Here is a 25,875-nt window from a genome sequence, read left to right on the forward strand (position 1 = left end):
CACTGCAAGCTAAAGTGACAACCGAGTTACCCTCGGCACTTAATGATGCGAGTTAATGATGCTGTGACAGAGAGGAAAACATCGAAATAATGAAAAATAAATAAACTGTAATCTCTGAGAAGTTTACAATTTATAGCATTTTTCTCAAAGTGATGTGTGTGATATTTATATTGTCTGTATGTGAGTGCGCTCTCCTGTGATATGACCCAAAAAAAAAAAAAAAAAAATATTTGGAGACAGAAGTGGGTCACCCAAATTAGAAGGAAAACAACATGGACTGGTGCAAACATCATACCCCTCAAATACCACATTCTCTCACAAAGAAACATCTAAAATTACATTTTTTATATGATGTCACCAGAATTAACTAACACCTTCAGGCCATAAACAAATATTAAAGTTTATGAACTTTAGTGGAGGAAAAAACAAAGCCTAGTGTGTCACAGTGTCTTAATGTTCAGCTGTAGTGCTGCAGAGTAGAAAAGGTTAGAGTTGTGGGCCTTACATTTTCTCTCAACATTCATAAACAGGTCATCCGTCGTCCCACAGACATGTAAAAGAGGTGGATTGAGGACCACCAGCGAAGTTAGATGCATGGATGTGATTGTGTGATTGACCCAGAATAGAAATAACCAGCTAACAAGATAAGAAAAGCGTTTATTTCCTCCCAAGGAGAACCACAGCAACATTTCAGTTCTCGGAAAACATACGTCTTTATATCAGTAGCTGTGCCTAGTCTTGCAGAAAGCTTTTTTTTTTTAGAAAGAGAGCTTTGACCTTTATTTGTTGGCCTGACAGGATTTTGCAGAATAAAATGAGGTTCATAATGTGGCTGCTACCAGTGATTGTAATGTCTGACTCCTAATCCTTACCTGCCTACAGCACAAAAATATGAACCCTCTCTCTCTTTGGCTCTTTTCTGTTTATTCCTCTCTTTATTCTGTCTTTCACCCTCTCACTATCATTTTTCCCAGCCTCTCTCTGGCTTTCTATTTCTCTTTCCTGCCCTTTCTTTGACTTGCCTGCTTTCCCTCTTTGCCTATTTACCTCTCCACTCTCTTTACTCTCCTTCCCAGCAGTCTGTCTTTATTCTTCTCTGCAACTTTCATGGGCAGAAAGAGTCCGTCACACATGGGAGAGGACCAATTACATGGGGAGTTTAGGGGCCCTTCCCCAGAAAAAACGGAATTTCTAATAACATATTTCTCAATTTCCACTTAATCTGCCATGATCACGTTGTTGTTGTGACCACAAAAAATGTAATGAGACAACTAATGATTTATCTAGCTCAGATGATAATTTAACATGATGCACGCTTACTATCAGCATATTAGAAATGATCTTTATTTTTATTTTCTGTGTAACTCTTGCTACATATTCTGTATACCTCTTGAGTGAGAGTCAGTCTCAAGCTGTTTATCTTCATAAATAAATCATGAGCATATGCACCCACCCATCCATCATAAACAAAGGGACTGACAGCTGTCTATCATCATCTGGTCTGCTGGAGGATTCTACTTCTCTAAACAACAGGAGAACTGCAGTTGGAAACCCCTTGAGATGTGGAGAAAACTATATTCAAAATTTACCTGGCTGATGGATTGTCACTGGCCAAACAAGCAGCAGTCTGTACCGGGAAACTCATTATAAAAAATAAAAAAAAAGACCAGTCACCATCTTTTGACAAAGTTTGCCATAAATTCAGCATTTTCAGTCTTACCTTCCTAAAGCTTGTTACAATTTTACCTCTCATTCATCCATTCACACACACAATGACACACAGGTGGCACATGCTACCAAGCAAGGCACTGGCCTAAACATCTGGAGCAATTAAGGGTTAAGTGTCTTGCCCAAGGTTGTCCACCTCAACATGTGGACAGGCGGATTGAGCCACCAATCCTGTGATTACTGGATGGTCAGCTCTACCTGCATGTCACCTCAGTTATTGACTAAATAACTGGCAAAAACATTTTCTTTTCAGCTTGTGTTTCAGTCAGGTGGATTCCCCGCTATAGGATAATTATGAAGCCAAGTTGTTAAGGCAGCAGCAGAATTTGTTCCTGTTATCTTTAAACTTTTGGCTTGTTGTTTACCAGAACAAAACTATAATAATAAACAAAAATTACTTTTCTTCCACTTTTAGTGCAATCAATGAACTTTTATTTAGTGTCATTTAGCTTAAAAATACTGCTTTATTAGAGATAGTATGCTATGAGTGAATGTCATAGTATTATATACCATAGCATTAAAGAGGATAAATTAGTTTAGGGACATTCAACCCCTCGTCCGGCCCTATAGATATACTGCTAATGACATCATCCTTTATTTCTTTCCATCTTTTATACTCTCTGTCTCTTGTCCTTCCCCACTCCTTCTGCCTCTCTATATCACCTTCTCATGTACTCTCATCTTTGCTGATCAGCATATGAAAACACTTCTTCTTTCCTACCCACCTCTCCTGTACCCCCTCTCCCTCATCTCCTCTTTCCTCTTGCTTGATGAGCATATGAACACACGTCTTTCCTCTCCTCTGCCGGCTGCTGCCTCCCTCTGTCCCTGCTGCTTCGGCTCAGCCCACAGGCAATTTTCACACAAGGCTGATTGAATTCACCCCCCCCCCCCCCCCCCCCCCAACACACACACACACACACACACACACACCCTTTTTCTTCACTGTTCTCTGTTCTTGCAAAGGGAAAGGGATGAGAAAACAAGGTCTTAACACCACACACGTTTATATGCATATAAATGGACACTGACAAATGAAACACACACTGCGCACACACACACACAGGGTTGCATGTAGGCATACAGGCAGTGGAGAAACGGAGGTTGAATTAACATAAAAATCACACATGTTCTTATATGGAGGTGAAGAGAGGGGCACATGGAATATGCACAAGCACCTGAAAAGTCCCACATGGTAATGCAAATATGTACTGAGGCAAACTACATACAAAATGATCCCACGATAAACACCCCCAGAGCTTATATGGAGCTGAGGACGTGTTTGCAGGAAAATACATGTGAACATTTAAGTTTTTGATGAAAGTTGTTTTAAATTTATTGACAACAACTTTAATAGTCAATTAATCATTTAAGTCATTTATGAAATACAGGTGCAAGCTTCAGAAATGTGTGCTGCTTTCTGAACTTGGATTTTTGTATTGAGTTCAACTTTGGTGAGTCCAAAATGGAGGAAGCTATTAGAGCTAATTAGCCCTGTGGCACCATATATTTTATTACATTTCTTCTGTTAATGTAAAAAACTGCTCCACAAAATGCAGAATGGTTTGCAGATGGTTATGAGACTGGAGAAGATGGTATGGAGTAAAGTGTGAATGTCTAAATAAGCTTGTTAGCCAAGAGCTGTTTTCCCTCTTCAGTAATAACTCTTAAATTAAATGATGTGCAATGCCAAGTACAAGACAGCAGGAGGGTGTAAATGGCACAGTACAGAGAAAATATAAAGTAGCTTGGACAGGTAGTTATTCTGTCTGACTAGTGTTCACATGTTGCTGGCTAGCTAGCATGTTAGCTTCTAGCTTGCCAGCTATACAACTAACAAAGAAACAGCATTCACAAAATTACATCCAGCTGTTAAGTCCTCCATAGCAAGTATAACACTTTAAGTAATCTAGTAGACATACACAAAGTCCACATGAGTAGTAAGAGCAAGAGCAGCCCAACAGTAAAAATTAATAATGTTGTATGAGCAACATATTAGCCGCAGACTGCTAGTGTAATGATTACCTTGGTTAGAACTAATTTGATAGCAGGAAAACTAAATTATAGTTACAAATCACAAATGAGCAGTAATGAAAAGGCCTAATAATAATATAATAATAATGTTGCTGCAATGGCAATTGTGGTGAGTAGTAAAACATCACCTTTAAATTTTTCTGACAAATCTGACAAAATGGTGGCTGTAGCAATGTCAGTTAAACTGCCAGTAGGTTGCAACTACCAAAAATTTTGATGGGCATTTGTCACTATTTTATGACTTTTTATACACTAAACAATCAAACAATTAATAATGAGAAAATGAAATAGGTAATGACAATAGTTGTTGCAGCCTTAGGTTATAGACATATAGCTATACAGGTAGACACACCACAGCAAAACCCAGACATCTAACGCCTAAAGTAATATCCACTTCTGTCAGAGCAATTTGGCCTGGCTAGGTGTGTGTGACGGTGAATGATGAAAGAGCAGAAAAAGGATCAGAGGTGGCAGCGACCGGACTCGTTTGAACAAGACATTTAACCTGGGGACTGCTTCCATAAAGACTAGCCATTATCCTTCTGGGGCCTCAAGAAAACACACATATAAACAGTACACACACGGTCAAAACAACAGGAGATTATTAATGGTCAGGTGCTGTTCCAGTTCTGCTCCAAGCACTTCTCCTTCAAACTGCATCCCGCGAGGAGCCATAATCATCATCCGCTCCCCAGCAATCATTTACAGCGGCACCAGCTGCCCAATGTCCTCTGGTCAAACTGAATCCACAATCTCATAATAGTCACTTTCAGTGTATCTCAGGTGATTTAAGTCTCTGCAGCGGTGACAGACCTTCAAACTGTTGGTTTCATCATTCAGATGGAACAGCAGACTCAGAGCAACACAGCCTAATGGGGGAATGGAGGGGAGGGGGATCAGGTAGCCATAAATCTCACTCTCAGGGACCCTTCACAGAAAGCACGAGTCAGCCATGTGATGGATAAATGCACCACTGTAAAGGGTATTGATACGTCCGTCAGGAAACTGAGATGGTGTGCTCCATCTCGGGAGAATGATGGTGTAGTGTAAATGGTATGAAAGTCCGAATGCAAGGGAAAGAGCGTGAGGAGAGGAGCTGCAGTTAGAGAGCAACAGCGATGGATGTCGACACTAATCACACAGACTGAGGTCAAAAAGAGTAAGATTGAATGTAGCAGTAAGGTGTCTCTTTTTACAGATTTACTTCACCCAGACTAGTTCGTACTAATGTCCTTACGTGACATGGCAAGTTGAGAGCATAGATAATACACTCTATTCTTTCTTTTCACGCTCACATCCACACACTCATATTAGATAATGTCATTATCGAAGCCATATATAGAATTTTCCATGGACCAGTGAATAAAATAGAAGAACATTTTCTGCATCGCATTATTGGGACGCAAATGTGGAATAATGGATTCAACTATGTATTGTGCTCCGGCAATGTATTCATATTTCACTCATCCAGCGATGGTGGACAATTTTTATGCTGCTCTCCCTTCAACTCGCTTGGCCTGCAAATCAATGTCTATTAGACCAACTAGAGTGTTCATATGTCACTGGATACTATCCATTAATTCTGCTTCTGCAAGGACTTCAGCCTCCTCCACTGAGGCTTTCAAAACAGGACAACAGAGTATGTTGTGTGCATGCTCCAGGAGGCTGCTACAGGCAGATGCTCATTACTGTGACACGTTGACCTCCAGTGACTTCACAATACAGTGATAATGAACTGAACCATTTGTGCTGTGTGGTTGTCACAGGCACTTTTTAAGCCTTTATTTATCCAGCCAAGGTTTACAGCGCCTCCCTTCTTCGGACAAGGCCTTGCTTCACACTCATAAAGTTTCACAGCTTCACACCTGGACGCTGTCCATCGTAACCGCAGCCCGTTACACTTGGAGGGACTGTGGCTTCTTCAAGGACACAGCTGTGGTAGCTCTTCAAGCAGAGCAAAAATAATTCTTATTCATTGCCACCCAAATTTAACCATATCATTTTTAGTTGTCAGCTTGCTTCTCTCACCTCTACACAACACTGAAATACTGCAACAAAAATGCAACACAAGTAATGTAAAGTTAGAGCTGATTATTTGAAGTATTCTATTCTTTACTGACCAACAACAGCTGGTTTAACATTAGCCCCTGTGAATGCACAGGGAAGTAAAAAGAAGCTGAAGGGTTCAACCCCCACCAACTCCAACTCTGAGCTAAACCAGGTAATTTCTGAATGTGGGCCTGCTTGTGACTTATGTCAGCAAACTAGCTGAGAAAACCCACGGCATGTAAATGAGACATCCTTGCAGTTACCAGGAGATGAATTTTCTCCTCTGTGGGTAATAGCTAACCATCTATCCGAACCTCCAGCCTCTGTGACAACAAGCTAAGACATCCGGGACCAGTCCGTCAAATGAATGCAGAGAGACCCTGAACTAAACTCCCAGTAAGACAGCGAGTAAGCCAGCCCACAAATTGTCAGGTAATGGAGCGTTGAAACTCTGTAATTCAACGACTTGTGTTTCTACTGTTTATAGGACAGCAGATTTGGTCACAACAGGGCCTCGTTTACTATGTACAGCAGTCACAACAACTTCTGGATGTATCTGCTCCTTTTAAAAATCCAAACTTTTACAATCAAAATCATTAAAACTCTTATAAAAATGAGGTTTATGCATACAGTTTAGACAGCCACTATTGTTTTGGCTTAAAAAAAAAAAAAGTAGCAGTTTGAAAATGCTTTCGTGGGCACTGACACAACATACACTCACTCATTGATGTACACAAATGCAGTCACACTCAGAGGCAGCCTCTACATCATTCAAACTGCAGGGTTGGATGGGGATAAAGGAAGCAGCAGATCTCACCAGAGAAGGGGGATAACAGACATCTATTAATCTTACCTCCTCTCCTGTCAGGTAGTACGCCGACAGCAACCCGCCGACGTAACGGATGTTCACCTCAAAGAGCGATGCTTCACCGTTCTGTTGAGCCAAGAGGGAGAGAGATCAAATTGTCAAATGTTATATTCAGCCCAGGTCTGAGTCTGTGGTGAAGCAGCACAGTGATGATTATGGATTGTAGTCATAATATGTTGTTTTTCCTACTTCATCCATGCTTTTTTTGAGTGGAAATTATTTAACAACTGGGATAGCTTGTAGATTAATTGTAAATCTCTTGGGTATAGTACAACCCAGATGTGCAGATAAATATTTCATGTCAAGCTGTTAAGTCTCTGGGAAACACAGACATGTGAAAAGAAACTGATCATATTCAGAAATGCTGATTTGCATTGAATGTTTGTTCCACAGATGTTACAGCTGCATCAGATCACGTAACGTATTCAGACGCCATACTTAAGCCTGCTTTAAGGGTGAAGTTACATTTCTTTACCAGTTGAGTGTTTAGTTTTTTTCTGTTCTGGAGGAATCTTTTGCGCTTTCTGGACTTACATTAATGGGGGTCTATGGCATAGAGGAATAAGCTGTGAATAAGCTACTCAGACAACATTTATTAATAGGATCAATTCATGGTTGGTTTAGGTCTTTTCACAGAATTTGTTGACAGTAAGAAAAATATAGAAATATCTCAAGATTTTAATTGAGTTACAGCAGCCAAAATTAGCCTATAATTATCTATACTTGACAAACTACTACAATTACAAACTCTGTCAGGCATCTCATATTCTGCAGTCGTTGTCATGTACTGTTTTTTTTTTTTGGGACAGGTGCACAAAGGCCATTTTCCAGTAAATCCCCTTGAAAACAGCAAATGTGCTTGCAAGCGGGTGATGTGACAGAACTACAAAACCCCTACGGATTGACTAAATGATTAACCTTATTATCCCACTTCAGGAAATTGCAATGTATTCAAGTCTGACAGTATAACACAAGGATGATATCCAGCCAACAAAGTAGTCAGCATCTATTGCCAACATCAAAGCGCCAGTATCAATGTATTTGCACAATCCTCTATGCCAGATCACCACCCCAAAATACAATATAGTTAAGAGGGATGGTTAGAGCTATAAATTCTTCTAATTAAATAAGTCCTCACTCATTATTGCTCTCATTTTACACTTGGCTTTGGTTTTGTTTTACATTAGCTGAGTTCAGTGTCTTTCTCATGGGCATTCAGGAACAGGTTGTCTGGCGGTTGATAGACACATTTACCGCTGTGGGTATAAGACTCGTGAAATTCTGCTTATGAGGCAGTCTCTCTACAAACCAGGCTCCCATGCTTCCCCCTCCTCTCTCTGCAGGCCTGTAGAAATGGAGATTCCCTCTCCAAAGAACTCAGTGGCTAGAGTCAGGCCAGCCTCAAAAAGTCAGGCCAGAAAGTTTAAGCCATGTAATCACGTTCCCCAAGTGTTTTGTTTCTTCTTTTGTCTGAGAGTCTCTTACAGCTACAAAGCAATATCGATTAACAGAGTAGGTTTACTGACTGAAGTTGAATTTTATTCAATCCCCTCTGCTGTACAATATGAAATTTCATCTGTTTATAGTTTTAGTCCAAGTGTCTTTTTTTTTTTTTAACTGATTATAGTAATACTGTAAATTGTCAAATATTGGCTGGTGGCTTTGACCTTTATTTAATTAAACTGTTCAGAAAACCTCTTAGTGTTGAGTTTTACTCATGGTAACTTAATAGTGATCAAAAGAAACAGCAAAAATGAAGCAATAGCCCCCAACTAGAGAACTAGCGACACAAACTGCTCACTTTGGTGTTGTACTGATGGAATTAGTGCTATGGAAATGTAGGTTATGCCAAATTTTCTGTGTGAGCTACAAGAGTACAAGTAATTGCAACTCCACTGTGATTTTTACCCAGCCATTAATAGCAACCTGCCTAATGCTTTTTGGAAAAAATAGCAACAGTGTATCACGTCTTCTATAAAGAAACACAAAAGGGACTTTTCATCAAGCAACCCTCTCTTTTTAAACTTCTGTATGTTTTTATATAATTTAAAAGCCGGCATTTTCAACAGAAACGGTTTCAGCTCTTAACTATGTGTGCATAAACATAAATATCTAGTCTCATGGCAAAAACAAGCACAAGACGCCTGTATACCTGAAATTTTGCAGAAAAATGTAATGTTCTCAGGCTGCAACTATGAAACCTGGGAAGAAAAGAAACTGTTGTAAGTTGCTGTTTCTGTTTGCCAACATTACAAGTATTTGGTCTACGCCTTTTTCTAAATGAAATATGAAATGAGAGGTAACACTGCATGTGTCACCATAATTATTGCCTCTTACGGGAGCTGAAGGTTGAAGCAGACTGGTACTCGCCGACTTGGAGACCCATTCAGAAGGAAATTGCTATCTCAAGTGTGTATGATAAGGAAATTGTAATTGGGTGCCAGAGAGAGCAATTAGCTTCACTCTGAGGAACAGCATAGGGATGAGAAGTCACTGGCATCTGTTCAATGGTATCATTTATCTCCATATATATCTTTGCTTTAAAATATTTATAGGCTTAATCCTATTTTGCATTATTACATTTAATGTAAATCAATAATTGGCATCAATAATCATTAAATGTATTTGTCTCTTAATCTACATTTTAGATGCTGCCAGCAAAATGCTAATACAAAAATTTCCTCACATCTCAGCGGCTTGGCAACAAACACATTTTTGACAAATTGTGTTCTTTAAACGAATAGTTTTACATTTTGGAAAATTGGGAAAAAGCGTCATTTTCACACTTCAGTATTTAGATTAAACATGCAGGATGAAATGTGTTAATTAGTCAGCTTTAGAGATGCTTGTAGGCACACACTTTGTTATCTAAGCTAACCGACTGCAGCTTCATATTTACCATATAGACATGAGAGCGGCATCATGTAACCTTTGGCAGAATAACAAACTATTCCTTTAACATACAGTGTCCTTGTCATGTGTTATGTAACTGTATGAATCAGGTAATAAGAGCAGGAGTGTTGTATAACCAAGGTGCTGGCTCCATTCCTGAAGTCAGCACACTGGTGACATTTCATGAGACAAAGCACTGACGCCTCTGGCAGGGTGGCCGAGCTGAGCTGTCTTGCCAACCCTGAAATGAGTGGCCCATTCAGTAATGGTACCACGATGGCAGTGATTAGGAATGGAGTGTCTATTTATCACCAGTGATCGTGGCACTCAGGAAGACAGGCAGAAAGTGCAGTGAGAGAGGACAAGTAATGCTGACAAAGGTTTTGCTAATCAGACTTTTACTTCCCAGCACAGGCCCAATAAATCACTCACCAGGCTTTGTATAAAACTTCCACTCATACTGATTCGCAGATCCAACAAATCGCGTTACGATAAAGAACACGCCTGCAGGCTCCATTTCTGATCAAAAAGGTTTTGTTGATTTCCGCTTTAGAGGAAAATGCACCAACACATTGTTAGTTGGGTAACCGTTCAGATTTGCATCTCCATTAAATCCATCAAGAAAAAAAAAACCCCAGAGGCTCTGAAAACACACAGTAAACAATACAACTCACACTTCTATCACTTCAACTCACAATCTATTAAATCATCACGTCATAATCAAGACATCAAGAAAGATTAAAAACCAAGTCAAAGTCCTCTGAGAGCCTGTTTTGATATGAACAAATACAAATTCTGCATTTATTGTAACTGAACAGAAGGTGAGTAACAGCACAGCAGACTGGATTTGACCCTAAGGCTCACTGTAAAACTGGCTGGATCTTAATGTCTTTTTCCAGCTTAACATTTTAATTTGTCCATATCAGCAGCAAATTGCTGTGTCTTTTATTAATTATCCAAGTTTAGTTTCTGATTCAAATACAGAATAATAACACTGCAAAGCTGTCAGGGCTGGGCACTTGAGCTGTTATTTGGACAAACATATCTGGCTGATGTGGATAAATGAAATATCACAATACCCCCTTTTTTTCCCCATAAATCTAATAAAGTTATGACAAAGAGAACAAACTAAAATTAAATTATTTCAGTTTAAGAGATTAATTAAGTTCCTCAACATTTACTTTTCATGATGGAAAAGAAATGAATGTGGAACAGATCAAAGACAATTATGGGAAATGTCAACATAAATCATTTAGTTTCATCCAAGGTGTAAGTGCTTGGGCATTTCCCTGTCATAAGTCTAAATGTAACTGCTGGTGTTATCCCAGTATTACTCCATTTTGTATGGTTTTAGGCTTCTTTTATAGGTTGTATGTTTAATTTTCTTCACTTCAAATATATAATATATCAATCATAAGAAAATCGCAAGTGATTCCTAAAACCACATTTATGACCCCAAAAAGGCAACTGTGAAAGTAGACAACCCACACTAAGACATAAAATGAGTTCAATTTAACTGTGCTGCGGCTCCTCGAGGCACCTTTATGCACGGTGCAGCAAGCATAACTGCTCTCCTGCAAGCATGACAAAGAAATCGGGTAAAGTTAATAACACCTGTTTTTACTTTTGTCCCTCCTCACAGTGCTCCTCCTCACAGTAAACACAGAAGCTCCCCACCACTCCCACCCAGATGAAACTCTGCCTCCAGTTTCTCTGTCTACCTTCATTTCTCAGCCAGCTGCATTTTCACTCAACAGTGACAACAAATCTGCATTGCAGTGTTGCACCTTTAAAACAAAACAACCTCTTACTTGCACCAACATGTTAGACATGACACTTTTCCAAAGCCTAGGAAAAACAAGTTGAAATCTACTATAAATACAAAATTAAGTAAAGCATTTGACTGAATATCTCTGCCTTGTATAGTTTAAAGATGCTTTCACAACTAACGTGTTTGGTTAGATTAAATGAACCCTGGTGTGTTTGTTGGGTTAGTTGGGGTGGTTTGAAACTAGTCAATCAAACCCTGGTGCAGACTAAACAACCGGTGACCTACCACAGGATTGAAATGTGATTTTAGCATAAAATCAAAACCTAAACTAGCAATAAATCCACGTACTGCCTATGATCGATGATCACTTCCTGAACATTTATATCATCGATATAAATGTATGTATGTATGTATGTATGTATGCAGAATCATTGGGCAAGATATTAACATCAATGCTTGTCAGCATGAGTGCATGGATATTCCATGATCCTGCAGTAAACTTCCTGTTCAAGATGCTTCTTTTTAGTCCTGTATATGCTATTTATCAAAAAATGCTTTGCATTAGTCATTATCATTTGTTACTTTACTATCATCTTCGTCAAAAGAAACGACTCCAAATCCTCCACACCCACATGGTGCATCTTTTGTATTTCACAGATAAAAACATGACACTGCAGTTTCACAAGCAGGCAGCCGTAAACTTTGCAGGGATTTACTGACCATGCAGCAGCTAGCTTAGACTCAGCTGCAAACAGCTCTCTAGAAGTCCCAACTTCACAAGTACACTTACGCACCCTCTAACTCGGGTGACTGTAGGAATACCTGGCTAACATTTGCCACATCAGCCAGCAAATGACACGTAATCTTTTCCCTTAGTCCCAACCAAATGAACTAAACTACAGGTCTTATCATTTTCAACAAGATACATAGATGACGTGAATGAAAATAGGCAACTAGATACTGCATTTAACAATGCTTTAGATATCTAAAATATGCACGATACTAGAAGAAAAATTAGCATTATAATTGTTCTACATTATGTATAATTGTATAATAAATGATTGTTGTGCAGGAGGAATCACGGCAGAGACGAAAATTAATTAACAAGTGTAATGACTCGTTTGGTACATTGCTGCCTTAGCTTGTAGGTTTTCTGCTTCAGCAGCACCATGCAATGTTGCTGACGATGTTTGATGCTCATTCCTCCGTTGATGAGTATTCAACAGTCATGGCAAAGATTGTCGTCAGATTCAGCCCAGATTTGCCTGGGACGTGAGCCTGACTGGCATGGCCGCTGTGCTGCTGTGTGCCAAGGAGCTGACAAGACTGTTGCCCAGTGGTGTGTCCTGCTCTGATGCTAATGTAATGATTTAGTGCTAATAAAGAGGCATCATTGTCACTGGGCAGATGACTCTCGGCATCGCCGTGATCCAGGTTTCGACTAGCTCCCACATTTAAAAGCCAAATTAGACTGATGTGACAGAAAAAAAATTGCCAAATGAGCCAGGGATAAAAATTAAGCAGATGATTGCCTCTCCTACCAGAGCTGGTGAGTCACACTTACTGGCTGCGATCTAACGTAACATCACTAATTAACATGGAGAAATCATGAAAGACTAATTAGATGCTGCCATTCTAATCTCTGTCTGTCTACCATGCTGCAAAAGCCAAAGCTGCTGCCTCCACTGAAAAGTTTCCCTAGGCTGCTCGCCTCCACCTGTCTACATTCAGGACAGAGATCTATGGCTGCTTTTTCTTTTTTCTTATTGTTCAGTAATTATGGTCTTGATCAGTGTCCAAGCTGTGAGAGCAGTCTGAAACGATCGCTAACCTCTGGAGCATGCGACGACGCCTTCTCTGATGGAAGGGAAGCTCTTAACTTTATGCCTGTAAAAAATAAGATGAGCCCACACGGCTCGATATTTAGGTGGGTGACATCAACCTAGTTGTAAAGAGTGAGTGGTGAGAGTATAATTTTAAATTGTTTGATTAGAGGTTAAATAGACTACAGCACGGTGAGTGTGATGAGACATTAGATAATTTTGTTTATGGATGTTTGAATTTTAGTATCCATCCCTTTTAATGTAATTCTTGGCAAACCCAAGAGCCAAAGCTTTTAACAGAACTGTAAGGACAAAATGCATATATGAGACATTATTATCTTCTAATGTGTTTTTAAGCATTGGACTAAAACCCAATCTAGAGTAGATCCATTCAAACATGCCTAAAAAACAATTTTGTTCTCACCTGAAAAAACATGTCATATTTGAATATGAATAACTTGGTCATACTTAGAACATAGAACAATGAAAATCATGATATCAGTTCTACATCTTGTCAACCACACCTGTGTAAACTTTCCCTTGGTCTAACCTTATGTGTTATTGGAAAAATAATTTTGATGATTATAGAAACTCTTTTCATCATCCAAAACATTGTTGATCATCATTTTTCTCTCACAACTCATTCATTTGATCGGTCGCTAGGGGTTCCCACATGTTTTCAAGTGGCCATATTGGCTCAGCTTTTGTCATGTGACAAAACCCTATGCATGGTAGCATATCATACAAAATGACTGAATTCCAAACTAAGAATTTTTTTTATTCAAGAAAGGTGCCAAAACAATGGTCACACTTGTCTGAACTATTTACAAAATAAAAAATTACCAAAAATATAGAAAGTGACCAAAAATTAACAAATATATAACTAACTATATACAAAATAAAATAATTATATACAAAGAGTGAAATGACGCTGGCGATGCCAGATCTAAGGCAGTCCTGGTATTGTTCTCAGTTTGCCGAGTTTACAGTCCTTTCTCTGTGTGCCAGGCGTTGTAACAGTCCCTTGTTGCCACAAAGCACAAGGCCACATCACAGCTCCTACAGCCAACTGGTGTCTTCTTATGGCAGAGCACACACTTCCTTCTCCCTGCAGAGCTGGCCTCGCTCTTTGCCACGTTCTGTCCCTCTGTGAAGTAGTGCAGCGTGTGTGACGCCGGTTGGGCAGGGACTGTGATGAATCTTGTAGTTGAACGCTTAGACGTAGACACAGAGCCCTTGTCTGCCAGCTCTTCAACAAGTGCCTGCCGAAACTCCTTCTGGGTCATAGCAGGACCCCGCCTACACTGCTGATGCAAAACGTACGCGTTGACCACAGCGATATCCAAAAAGTGATAGAAGAAGTTCCAGTACCACGTCCTGGACTTGTGGATAATGCTACTGCAACCTATGAGGGAATCAGACAGGTCAAAACCACCTATATGCTCGTTATAGTCCTTGATTGCAGCCGGGATAGGGATATCAGTTTGCACCCACTGTCCAGCCGCCTTCACCTTCCTACTGGCTGTGTCTCCATTGAAAGCTTTGTGGATAGTGGAACACATCGCTACCTCACGAGAGTCCATCCACTTGACAAAAAGCAGACTGGCGTCCCTGATCCACCTGATGGCACCCCGTGGAGTATCTCTGGTGAAGTCATTTGCCTGGCCTCTGGGGAAACCAGCTCGGTTCGGCCAGATGATACCACAGGCCCCAATCTGCTTTGCCAGCAGGTCCTGGAACAGCTGGGAACTGGTGTAGAAGTTATCAACATAAAGGTGATAACCAGTCCCCAAGCTGTCGAAGTCCATGACGGACATCACAGAGTCGTAGCTGAGGCCCATCCCAGAGCCAGATGACTTCCCCTCGTAGACAGAGAAGTTCCAGGTGTAGCCTGAATTGGAATCAGTGAGTACAAACAACTTGTACCCCCACTTTGTGCGAATGTACTGTTTCAGTCCAATTTGTGCCCTCGATGCCACCATCCTCTCGTCTATAGAGATGTTCTGTTCCGGCTGGAAGTGAGCCTTGCAGGCACTGTTGATGCTGTGGTAGAGGGGCTTGATCTTGCAGAGCCTATCATAACCAGGTGTCCTCCTCTTAGCATCATTATCTGCATCAGCTGTGAGGCTGCTCATGTGGAGGGCTCTACAAATGCTCAAAAATTTGTTGCGGGAGATGACAGAGGCTGGGAATGGTAAGCCATATATGCGGGACACTTTCCAATAATCCTTAAAAGTCAAACACTTCACAAGTCCAATGTAAATGACCATGCTCAAGAATGAAAGAAAGTCTCCGATAGTGATGTCACGCCACGCATCTCTCTTCCCATGTTGTTTTTGTTGACCATAAGAATTGGTGTTTGCCACCAAACACTCCAGCACTGCATCTGTAAAAAATAACTTGAAAAAGTCCAGTGGTGTCTGGGCATCCTTGGTGGTTTGCTGTGGTCCCGGCTGCCTTACTGGCGAGAATATCAGTGGAGCAGGCTCAACGTCTTCATCCTCACCCAACTGCCACGGCTGTTCTGGGGGGGGAGAACGAGGAGGGTCAGATGCTCTCTGCGACCTTCCTCCTCCGCCTCTGGGTCTACCTCTACCCCGAGTACGTCTGGCAGCACGTTCCTGTCCAGTGGTGGCAGCATTGTGTCCTGATCCATTGGGTGTAGGAGTGGAGGTATCGCCGGTGGCAGCAGAGGAGGAGCGGCGTGGTCTCTTTGAGGAAGATGGTTTTGTGTAAGGCTCCCAGTCTGAACTGCTATCCTGTGACCTACAAAACAAAATGTTATGTTCAGTTAGAAAATTTCCAGTTCAGTATTACCGAAAAGCAAGTGTGGAAAAAAAAACAAAAGCAAAAAAAAGAAATGCATATACACAGAGGAGTTGTAGTATAAGAATATTCCCAAAGTCCAGTCATTCACAGTTCACTATTTCTAAAGTGTAATGTAACTTCAATACTATAAATAGTAGTGAGTAGTAAATATACAGACAGCAAAGTCAAACTAAACTCAGTGAAACATAAAAATCAAGATGAGAACAAAGGTAGATTTTACTCACCCCTCTGAAGTGGCGCCAAGGCCTTGTGAATACACCAACTCGCTCTCTGAGTCGAACTCGCTGTGCTCACTGTCCTCAGACAAGGGATCGTCGGAGTCCAGAGCCTCGTCTGCGGGGAACTCGGTCTTGGCTTGAGCCTTTGGCATTGCAAAGTAATCCCAAATGAGTAAAATACTGCAAAGCCGACTCTCTCTTTTTTTGTTCTCTTTCTTCTCTTCTCTTCTCTCTGCTGTTGTCTTCTCGCTGCTGTTTCCTCTCTATCGTCCTCTCTCTCTCTCTCCCTCCGCTTCCTTCCGCTCCAAGAGGATCCGTCTGCAGGCGGCAATACTCGCCGTAACGCCCAAATTCTACGTCACACCGCTACGCCTTCCGGTCCAGGCTGAAAGGGGGTTGGAGCACGGCAGCCATGCTAAGTAGCTATAGCAGCCGTGTTGAACCGCTGAATAAGTTTTAAAAGCACATTTATCGACCGGAGCATTTCACTCGGAGGCTCCGACATTCACAGGAGCACCAACCCATAGCTGCTAGCTGCCGTGCCAGCCCGCTGAATACGTTTTAGAAACACATTTACCGACCGGAGCATCTCACTCGGAGGCTCCGGTGTTCCAGTTTAACTGGTGATATTTGTTTACATATTCCACTTCCTGTGCTCCAAATGTTGTCATTCGCAGATTCGTCATTTTCACCATAGCAGGCCTACCTGTGTGGCACGATATTAAAGACCTCGCTGAAATAAAACTAAACATCACCGGTGAATGTGAAATGCATATATGTGTCAATATGAGTCTGCAGACTATTGTACTGAAGTTGCAGGCCAAAAATAAGCATACACACAAATTAAGCCCCGCGATTGGATTCGACTTGCTGTGCTGCAGCAATATAATGAACCCCTATCATTACACTATATTAACATGTTCCAAAAGACCATCCTGTTTTATTACTCGGCGCAGCGTTGTTCTTTGAACCCAACCTAATGACACACAAAATAAATAATATACCTAATTAAAACAACCTAATCAAAAAGAGCTTATGTCGGCTTGAGTGAGAAGCGCCTTCTAATTTTTCAGCAGCAAATCAAAACGTCAGGGAGTCCTGTCTTTTTCTGAAGCCATTATTCATTGTGCTGGTTTGAAATTTGAAACAACTGTTTCTGATTTTACACTCTTGTTACATTCCCAGGATGCATTTATTACAAGCTAGGGATAGATGCTTCCTTTTCCTATCTCAGACCAATAAACCCTGATTAAATGGTCCGAGCAGAGAGACATTAAGATAAACTACTGGCTAATGGTTCTGATCTCATCAGGTATGATTTATTTTATTTCTTTGATCACACTTAGTTTGTAGAATAAGGCAATCAATCAACTGGTAACGTCTCCCTAAACGTCATCATATAGACACGTACACACAAAAGAAATAATCTACTCCATATCATAAACATCTCCTCTAAATCCCTTAAATCGTGAATTAAAAGCCTGGTGAATTATTAATCAAATACTGCCTGGGTGATAAATGATAGCTGAATTACAACCCAACCCATCACTCCTTCATCTTTTTCACTCACATATTCTGCATCCTGAAATATTTGTCAATCTGCATCGGTCTATTTTCGGAGCTCATCTTCATCTTCATCTTTTGATTCTCTCTCTCTCTCTCTCTACATCCTAGACACAAATACACACACACACACTGACACACGTGCAGAATCAGGAGAGCGGCGTTGTATGTACAGGTCTCTGTGCTCTCCTGGGGGATGCAGCAGCTCCCCATCGAGTCCTCTATGATAATGCTCCGGTCTCGTAGGACTTTGCTACGCTCTCACTCTGCCGTTATTATTCACCACGCTGCAGTCCATCTTCCTTCTTCCTGACTCTGTGTGTAGCTGTCTACCTCCGTCTCTCATCATATACCTCCCACTGTATTTGGCCTCGCTGACTGAGCCACATCCTTCACTTTGCCTCAGCGGCACTGGAGTCTCACACTTGCTCCCAAACTGCCGACAAGGGAGGAAAAAAAATAAAAGGAGGTACTTGAGCTGCCTAATGTTCCACGATATTCACGTTGATATATTAAACACCCAGTTATGTAGATGAGGCCATTAACTGAGCTAATTAATGCATCAATTATAAACATTTATGTTTCAATATACTTGTCTTCAGGACTTCAGTGGTATATGAATGAAACTAAATGACTTACAGTTCCTTAAAGGAACCAATTAATTTGCAGATTTATGCAGGAAGGTGGCTCAAAATCTAATCAGATCATTTTCTTAACAGAGGGGGTTCTTATGATGAAGCAATGGTTCTATTAATGTCTAATAATGTGTTGTCATTAGAGCTACTGTTTCATGGAAATGCACATAACAATCATCTTCATTATGAATTCGTTTGTATACATTTTTATTCCCATAAGTCCATTAATAATTGAGTCCACAATATGTCAGAAGGTAGTGGAAAAACTCACTCATTTCCTAGAGCCCACACTACAGTGCAAGACTGAAATATTCCCTTTACAATGATACAACACACTCAAATTTGAGGAGCTGGAAGCTACAAATATTTGGCATTTTTGCTGCCAAATTTGAACAGAAATCTTGCAAACGATTAATCATCTCAACACTATTTGTGTCCTCACACAAACATCAATATGACAAAATAATGTCTCTGTAGCTGTACTATGGTATCAGGACGTATTATAAATGATGTATTATAAAGATCACTTAGAGACATATCTTGAAAATCTCCACCTCAAGGTCAACAAACAATATTCTAGGCATTTTTCACATCCAACATACATAGTTCATTTCTATTTTTGAAAGACTAAATTAGAGCGTTTGAATCTGAGCCAAATCTGCCCTCCTTGTAGTAGTCCCATGTTAGCATTTGCCTCTGCCAAATGAGTCCACAGGGACAAAGAGCACAAGTGAAACAAAACGTGCTGGTAAATATCCGTAATGATAAAACACCCACACAAAATGTCCTTTGCCCCGCGCATCCTGAGACAGAATGTCAACTCAGCTCGACCTCTGCTTGGGGGCATGGTGTCCTCACTGAAGCATCTCCCGGCGCTGTAAATGACGCTGCTTGTCCTCAGACTGGGAGCGAGTTGGGTCTCGTTACGTGCAGACAGGAGGCCATTAGGGGTCAAAAAACAGCTCTGCAGAGGTAAACAACAACCTTGCTCCGGGTCTCCTCGTTACCAGCTGCTATCACTTTCAAACTCAAACGCGAGCGTACATTCAGAAAACAACTCATTAACAACTGATTAAAAACAGGCTTATTTACAAGACGCGATACATAATTTGGATGAGGACCGCCGAGGAGTGAATGTCGGACTCAACAGTGGACTCAACAATGTGATGAGATATTCAAGTTTAAAAACTCTCATCCTGAAAAGAAGTAAGATATTCAGAATATGTTTATCTGCTTAAAATATTTTAGGAAAACAACCTACACATGCACTTCAAATTATTTGCCTAAGGCGTATGCAAAGTTGAACTCAGTCAACAACTTTTTCTTTGGCAATTATGCTAGGAATAGATACCAATACATTTCTCGCATGTGTGTCGTGGTGGCAATACACACACTATATTGTTCAGTAGTTGGTGAAACACTGCAGGCAATCTCTCAGATGATTTGATGAAGTTTCTCTCCCAAGTCAACTCACTCACCAAGCTTTCTCTCCTGTGTGCGTCTCATGTGAGTCTGCCAGCAAATTGTGTCTTTGAACTGGCAGCACAAACTGTTTCCGGCCTCTGGGCCCAGTATCCTTTTTAAGGTGGAACAGATTAACAGCAACAACAATAAGCAATGTATCTGCACTCGTTCTACCAAAAAGTCAATTACATCTTGATTATTACAGCACTGATATAAATGCACTTGAGCTATTTTCAATCTAAATGCTTTACGCTGCTGGAAAGATGATTTGAATGTAATGAAATTGAGACCTCAAGCTAATGCAGACATTCTGTGCTGCATACAAAAATCTCAAGCTCACAGAGGAAACTTCAGGGGATTGTTTTTTTTGTTCCAGCACGTTTCAGGGAGGTATGTGCTTCTCACGGTGCACAGCTTCCACCACAATTTCAAGAAAATATTCTGCTTCATCGCTACTAAAACAGCCCCTACTGTGATTTTCATCACATTTCCAACCACAACACTAAATATGGGCAAAACAATAACCCCAAACAAATAGGACTGAGAATCTACAGCCAGGCTAGCAGCTCTGCAAGGCTGTGTTTAGGTACAGTGGTGTTTTGGGCTAAATGCTCCCATCAACACATGAACATGGCCACAAAGATAATGCTAAGATATTGATGCTAAACATGTTCACCTTATTAGTTTAGCATGTTAGCATGACAACATTTGCTAATGAGCAATAAATACTAAGTATACAGTAGCTGAGGATGAGGGGCTGCGATTACAGATGACAAAACAGACTGACATTACTATCACTAGAGACTGTTTACAGCAGGAAAAAATACTAGTTGATGAAGAGGAACCAAATATTGATTAAGAAGTCATCAACGATTTGATGAGCAGCATGTAAGTTCATTGAGTGTATTTGACACTTCATGGAAATTGGAAGGTGCTGAACAGGAAAGCGATGAAGAGTATCTTCCCCCAATTCCTATACAGTATGTTTCTAATGTCATTCTTTTTCAATCCTTTCTATTAACAAAATGTTAATGTAGTCCCAAGAGTTTTTCTTGTCTCTTTAAAGTGTACAATTCATGTGCCCTTCTACGGCCTCAAGCATTAGCATTTCAATGGTCTTCAGATTTAGGCAGGTACTGCTAACAATAGGCGAACTAGGTGTGCAGTTCTGGCAAGTGTAAGATTTCACACCTTTGTTGCCCAGTCCTTCAGCCAGACACTCCCACCCCGTTGTGTGAAATACTTGCTCAGGTCCATGGACGGTAGTTCGTTGTTAATTACAGTTTTGATCCACATGTGATTGGTATTGTGACATGTGACATGCATTGAGAGGCTGCCTATAATTGGTTTGGATGAGTCGGTGCAGAACATTGCTGATGAATCTGACCCTTCACTAGAGCCACAGACCTCACCTGACCCAACACTTCCTCCAAGTGCACCACATCTGTCGAGTGGATTCATGTTTTGGCCACAATGGATATCTGCAGCAAATTTCCGGGCAATACATTTGACAGCTGCCGAGATATTTCCGTTTGGACAGACAGACTGACATTGTTATCACTACAGACATGCTTTTAGTGTGATTAAAAACTGTTTACAACTGAAAAAAAAAAAAAACTTTGAACAGGAGTTTTTTTAATGCACTTACATTATCAGAGGTCAATATCTTACACAACACATCCGCCACCTAAATATCTCTACCTGGTTCTACGGTGTTATGCCTTTGCCTTGGCAGACCACGCAATTGTACTGATGGCACCTCCCACATATTTCATGCCACTGTCACCCTCTTGAACTCCCTGACCTCCCTCCAATGCATACTACGTTTGACACTATGCTTCAGAAATAATAGTGAGGTCCATCCACTCCCACTCTGCTGTTTAGGGACAATTTGCTTACACATGCCAACATCTGCACTCCCACACTGCTCCAGGGCAGAAAATGCAGCATGCGCCATGACAGAAAAACACACTTGTTTTCTTCAGTCACCCACGAGACTTCACACTCACTTAAGTGTCATTTGAGATGTGGAATTACAGGCCTGAGTGTGCTAATTATCCAGTCACTTTGCCGTCCTGGTTTGGCTCAGGAGATTTTCTCTGTGGTGTATCAAGAGTTATTGCCAGTGCATTTTGCCAGTTACGCTTAAGAGGCTTCATGGGAATCATCAACAAACACACAGGGGGACCCTTTAATCTATGCACAGCAACAATTGCAATGTCAGAAGAGATGAGATTTCACTGAGAAAAATGTGCACACTTCAGCCTCTATGCAAGATTGTTCATTGTGACAGGACTCTGTGCACATTAGACTATTTACGGAATAAAACTAAATGAGTTGCAATACCTATTGTTCTGCTGACAACACAGACAGCCTTAAGTCAGCCTGCAGGCTTATTCGTTCACATGAAAGACTAAAACAAATAGTCAGGTTTTGTCTTCTAAAAATGAACAAGAACAAAGCCTTTGAATCCTGTGGCACACCTGTACTGCAGCCTAAAGGCTGAACTTCTCAGTGTCATCAAGTTTACCTAGATATTACATATTACACACGAGAAGACAAGTCTGCCCATTAGATTCTCCACTGAATAATCCCTAAAATGTGATAATGGTGCTTAAAAAAGCCAAGACATTAAAATAAGTATAATTAAACCTGTCCATCACAATTTGCCAAAGCCCAAGTTGACAGATTCAGATGACTTGTTTGTTCAAACAACAGTCCACATATTTAGCTTAAGCTCGGAAAACACTGAGGAAACCAGCAATTATTCAGATATGAATCTGTACATTTTTTTACTCTCTTAAAAAGTGATGTAAACAATTCAGTGATTATCAAAACAGCTGCAAATTAATTTTCTGTCAATCAACTAATCAGTTATCTTATAAATTGTTTCAGCACAAGAGCTTGTACATACGACTTAAAGCAGTATTATGAACAAGCCCCACATATCTCTCTGTATGCTAAATACATCCAACAAAACAGACTTTTTACAATTCTTATAATTACCAGAATATAAAAAACACTCTTATATGTTTATCTCTGTATTGAGCACAGTCAAACAGTGATTAGCCAATAAGCCTAATTGAGTGAATGACTCCAGGATTCCTCGTCATAACCAATAAAATCTCCATAACGTGAGTGTAGTTATGCCTATATGCGTGTACCTAAACTAGAAGAGAATGAAAGAAAAGTAGATGAAAGACAGAATGACAAATGAGAGATGAGAGAGAAGTGCTAAACCAGACACTAACTGATATGAACAAGAGTAAAAATAACATTGAGTGAAAGAGTAGAAGAAGAGGAGGGGGAGGGAGGTCTAGAGGAGTAATAAAATGTGGGAGGCGACATGAGGGAATACATTCCAATCTTAAAGCCTTCATTAATCACTCTTCATTACTCTCTTGAAATGAGAATAGCTGTGATGACCTGCCCAAGGACAATTACCTGACCACAAATATATATATATATATATATACATACACACAATACTTTATGCTACTAAAGGAAAAACTTTAGCCAAGTCCTTGTCAGACTCAGGAACCCCCATAATGCTAACTGACAGTGACAATGCCAACTACTTATTCAAGCTTTATGTGAAAACAGCTTGTGGAAAAATATGGCAAAAGCTAAGATTGGCGGAAACGTTGTGGAGCTTCTTTTGTCTTGATAATTGGCTCCAGTCTGTCTGCTGAGCTGTTCATCGGGATCTGCTTCAGGAGCTTATTGTTTGTTTCAAAGTCATAAGGTCAAGATGCATTTCAGAGAGTTTAATTTGTTCACTTGGCATAGAGTTTTGAAATCTGTTCTTTCTGCCTTACTAAAACCCTTTAGTTGAAATCTAAAAATGGTAAATTCAGCAATTGGGTTTGGTTTCATTCCAACTGAAAGAACAAATTCTGTGAAAACTAATAACAATGAGAAGCGGCTGATGTCCAAGCCTCCTGGTGGGGTGTGGGGCGCAAGACTGAAACATGTCGCAAATGTTGGCACATCTGTAATACTGTAATGCTATCCTTGTCCATCCGCCTTTGTTTCACTGCTAACAAGTTATAGACCGGTTGTCACTATATGTCGAGCTCTGGATGACAGACAGGCCTGAGCAGATGATTCTAACAAGCTGCTTTGCAGCGCGAGTGACTGGTGACATTGTAATATAATTAAGAACGATGTGTGTATGAAAATCGCTGCAGGTGCATGTGTCTCTGCTCTTTCCTTTTTCATATGCTACTGTAGCTTTGCAGAAAATAAACGTATATACCAACATACTATGACAAGAAGCCAGAGATTTTTGTTATGCCCTTCTGACACATGGCCTGCATGCAAGCATGGTTTTCCTAGCTTGCTAGACAATAACAAAGGTTTGTTTGGCCATATTATTATTATTATTTTTCTTGAATTAGAAAATAGAATTTGTGAATTAAAGGATAAATGTATAATAAAATCCTCACTGCGGTTTAAGGTAAACCAGGTGCTGCTTCTATCCCTTGTGTGTACCAAGTAAGGTGTTTAAAGACATTATGGGTTTGCTTAATTTGACAAGAATGGACTGCCACAGACAGGATAGCTTCTGCACATTAAGCACCAACCAAGACATCAGAGAGGCACAATAACTATTGCGCTCAGAGGAAAAATAATAATAATAATTTAGCAGAAATGAAAGATCTGCAATAAACTGAAAATCTCCTCAGCAGTTGGTCTTACACTGCATGCATTTCCTTACGTAGTATTTTGATAAAATTAGGACATCAGAAAATGTCCCTAGGCTCTTGGCAAGCTTAGTGAACCATCCCCAAGTGTATGTGACAATCTGTACATTGAGCCAGTCAGTTATTTTCTCTGCGGCAGGCTTCTAGATGGGCATGAGGTAGTTCACTATCAAAATGATGATATTCTGTGACACATAAATGTTTGCCAGGTGTACTGCGGACTCAGTTATTTGTGATTTAAAAACACCACTTTTCGATGTTCAGGTGACTGTGTGTGTTTGTGTGTGTGTGTGTGTGTGTGTGTGTGTGTGTGAGGTATCAGTGTGTTTCTGAGTTAACAACGCCTCACGCCACTCCCCATCTCTCCCTATTTCATAACATTCACTCCATTTACCATGCAGGTGTAAAACAGTCCCATCAAATCCATAAATGTGCATGGATGAATACCGATGAATTACAAAAAACCTGGCTGATTATTTGTTTCTAGAAAAGAGGACAGAATCTAATAACAGCTCTTGCTCGGGACATGTACATTATTTACCCTTACATTATCAAAATATTTGGAGAACTTATCAAAATTGGCGGTACTAAGTCAGGTCTAATTGCCTCAGAGGAGATGGAGTCCCTGTCTGGTGGGTTTGACCCCCCTCTCCAGAAACCGCTGATGAAAGCATGAGGGAGCGAGGCTGATGGATTGTGGCAGATCACACCCGTGACAAAGTGCAGTGTGAAGTGTAAATCTGTGTTTGTTGTCTTTATGATTGGTGACCGTGTGGCTGTTTGTCAGTGGCTGCCATTACTGGCTCTCTGACGGCTGCCATAGCCAGCAGCTACTGTCCCTCTTAAAGTTAATCTTCATCTGCATTCACCGGGATAGACCGGCCGCAGGGAGAGAGAAAAACTGTTTGTGAGTGTGAGTCTGAGTGTGTGTGTGGGCTTGTTATACTACATTCATGTGGTCCAAAAACCGGCAACCCAAAAAGCTGGACCCACAAGTTTAAACGGCTGTTTGAGGGTTACAACATGGTTTTAGGCTTAGAATCAAGTTTATGTCAGAGTTAGGGATTCAGCTGTGATGGTTAAGGGGTTAGTGAATCCATTATGTAAGTGACGAGTGAGTATCAAGCCTCACTCCATGGTAAAGAAGTAGAATTACCGCCTCTCAGTTGTATGTCTCCGCCTTCCTGAGTTAAATAATGGCCAGAAGTGTAACATTATGATGTCACACAGGACTTGACCTTTGACCTTTGTTTGGATATAAAACCTCATCACTTCAGTTCTTGAGTTATGGACAA

General features: G+C 40.6%; 1 protein-coding gene across 2 annotated transcripts in view; it reads right to left on the reverse strand.

Annotated features, from left to right (window-relative positions):
- LOC111651769 (mannosyl-oligosaccharide 1,2-alpha-mannosidase IA) overlaps window positions 1-25,875 on the reverse strand; it is a 181,908-nt gene that overhangs the window by 54,389 nt on the left and 101,644 nt on the right. For both annotated transcript variants that reach the window (XM_023401811.2, XM_023401810.2), the window contains exon 4: window positions 6,665-6,745. In XM_023401811.2, the coding sequence (XP_023257579.1) occupies window positions 6,665-6,745 (81 nt within the window). The remainder of the gene's footprint in view (window positions 1-6,664; window positions 6,746-25,875) is intronic.

The sequence above is a fragment of the Seriola lalandi genome, unplaced genomic scaffold (genome assembly GCF_002814215.2).
Source record: "Seriola lalandi dorsalis isolate HSWRI2012SDOR001 ecotype SW California unplaced genomic scaffold, Sedor1 jcf7180002053771, whole genome shotgun sequence".
NCBI classification, from domain to species: Eukaryota; Metazoa; Chordata; class Actinopteri; order Carangiformes; family Carangidae; genus Seriola; species Seriola lalandi.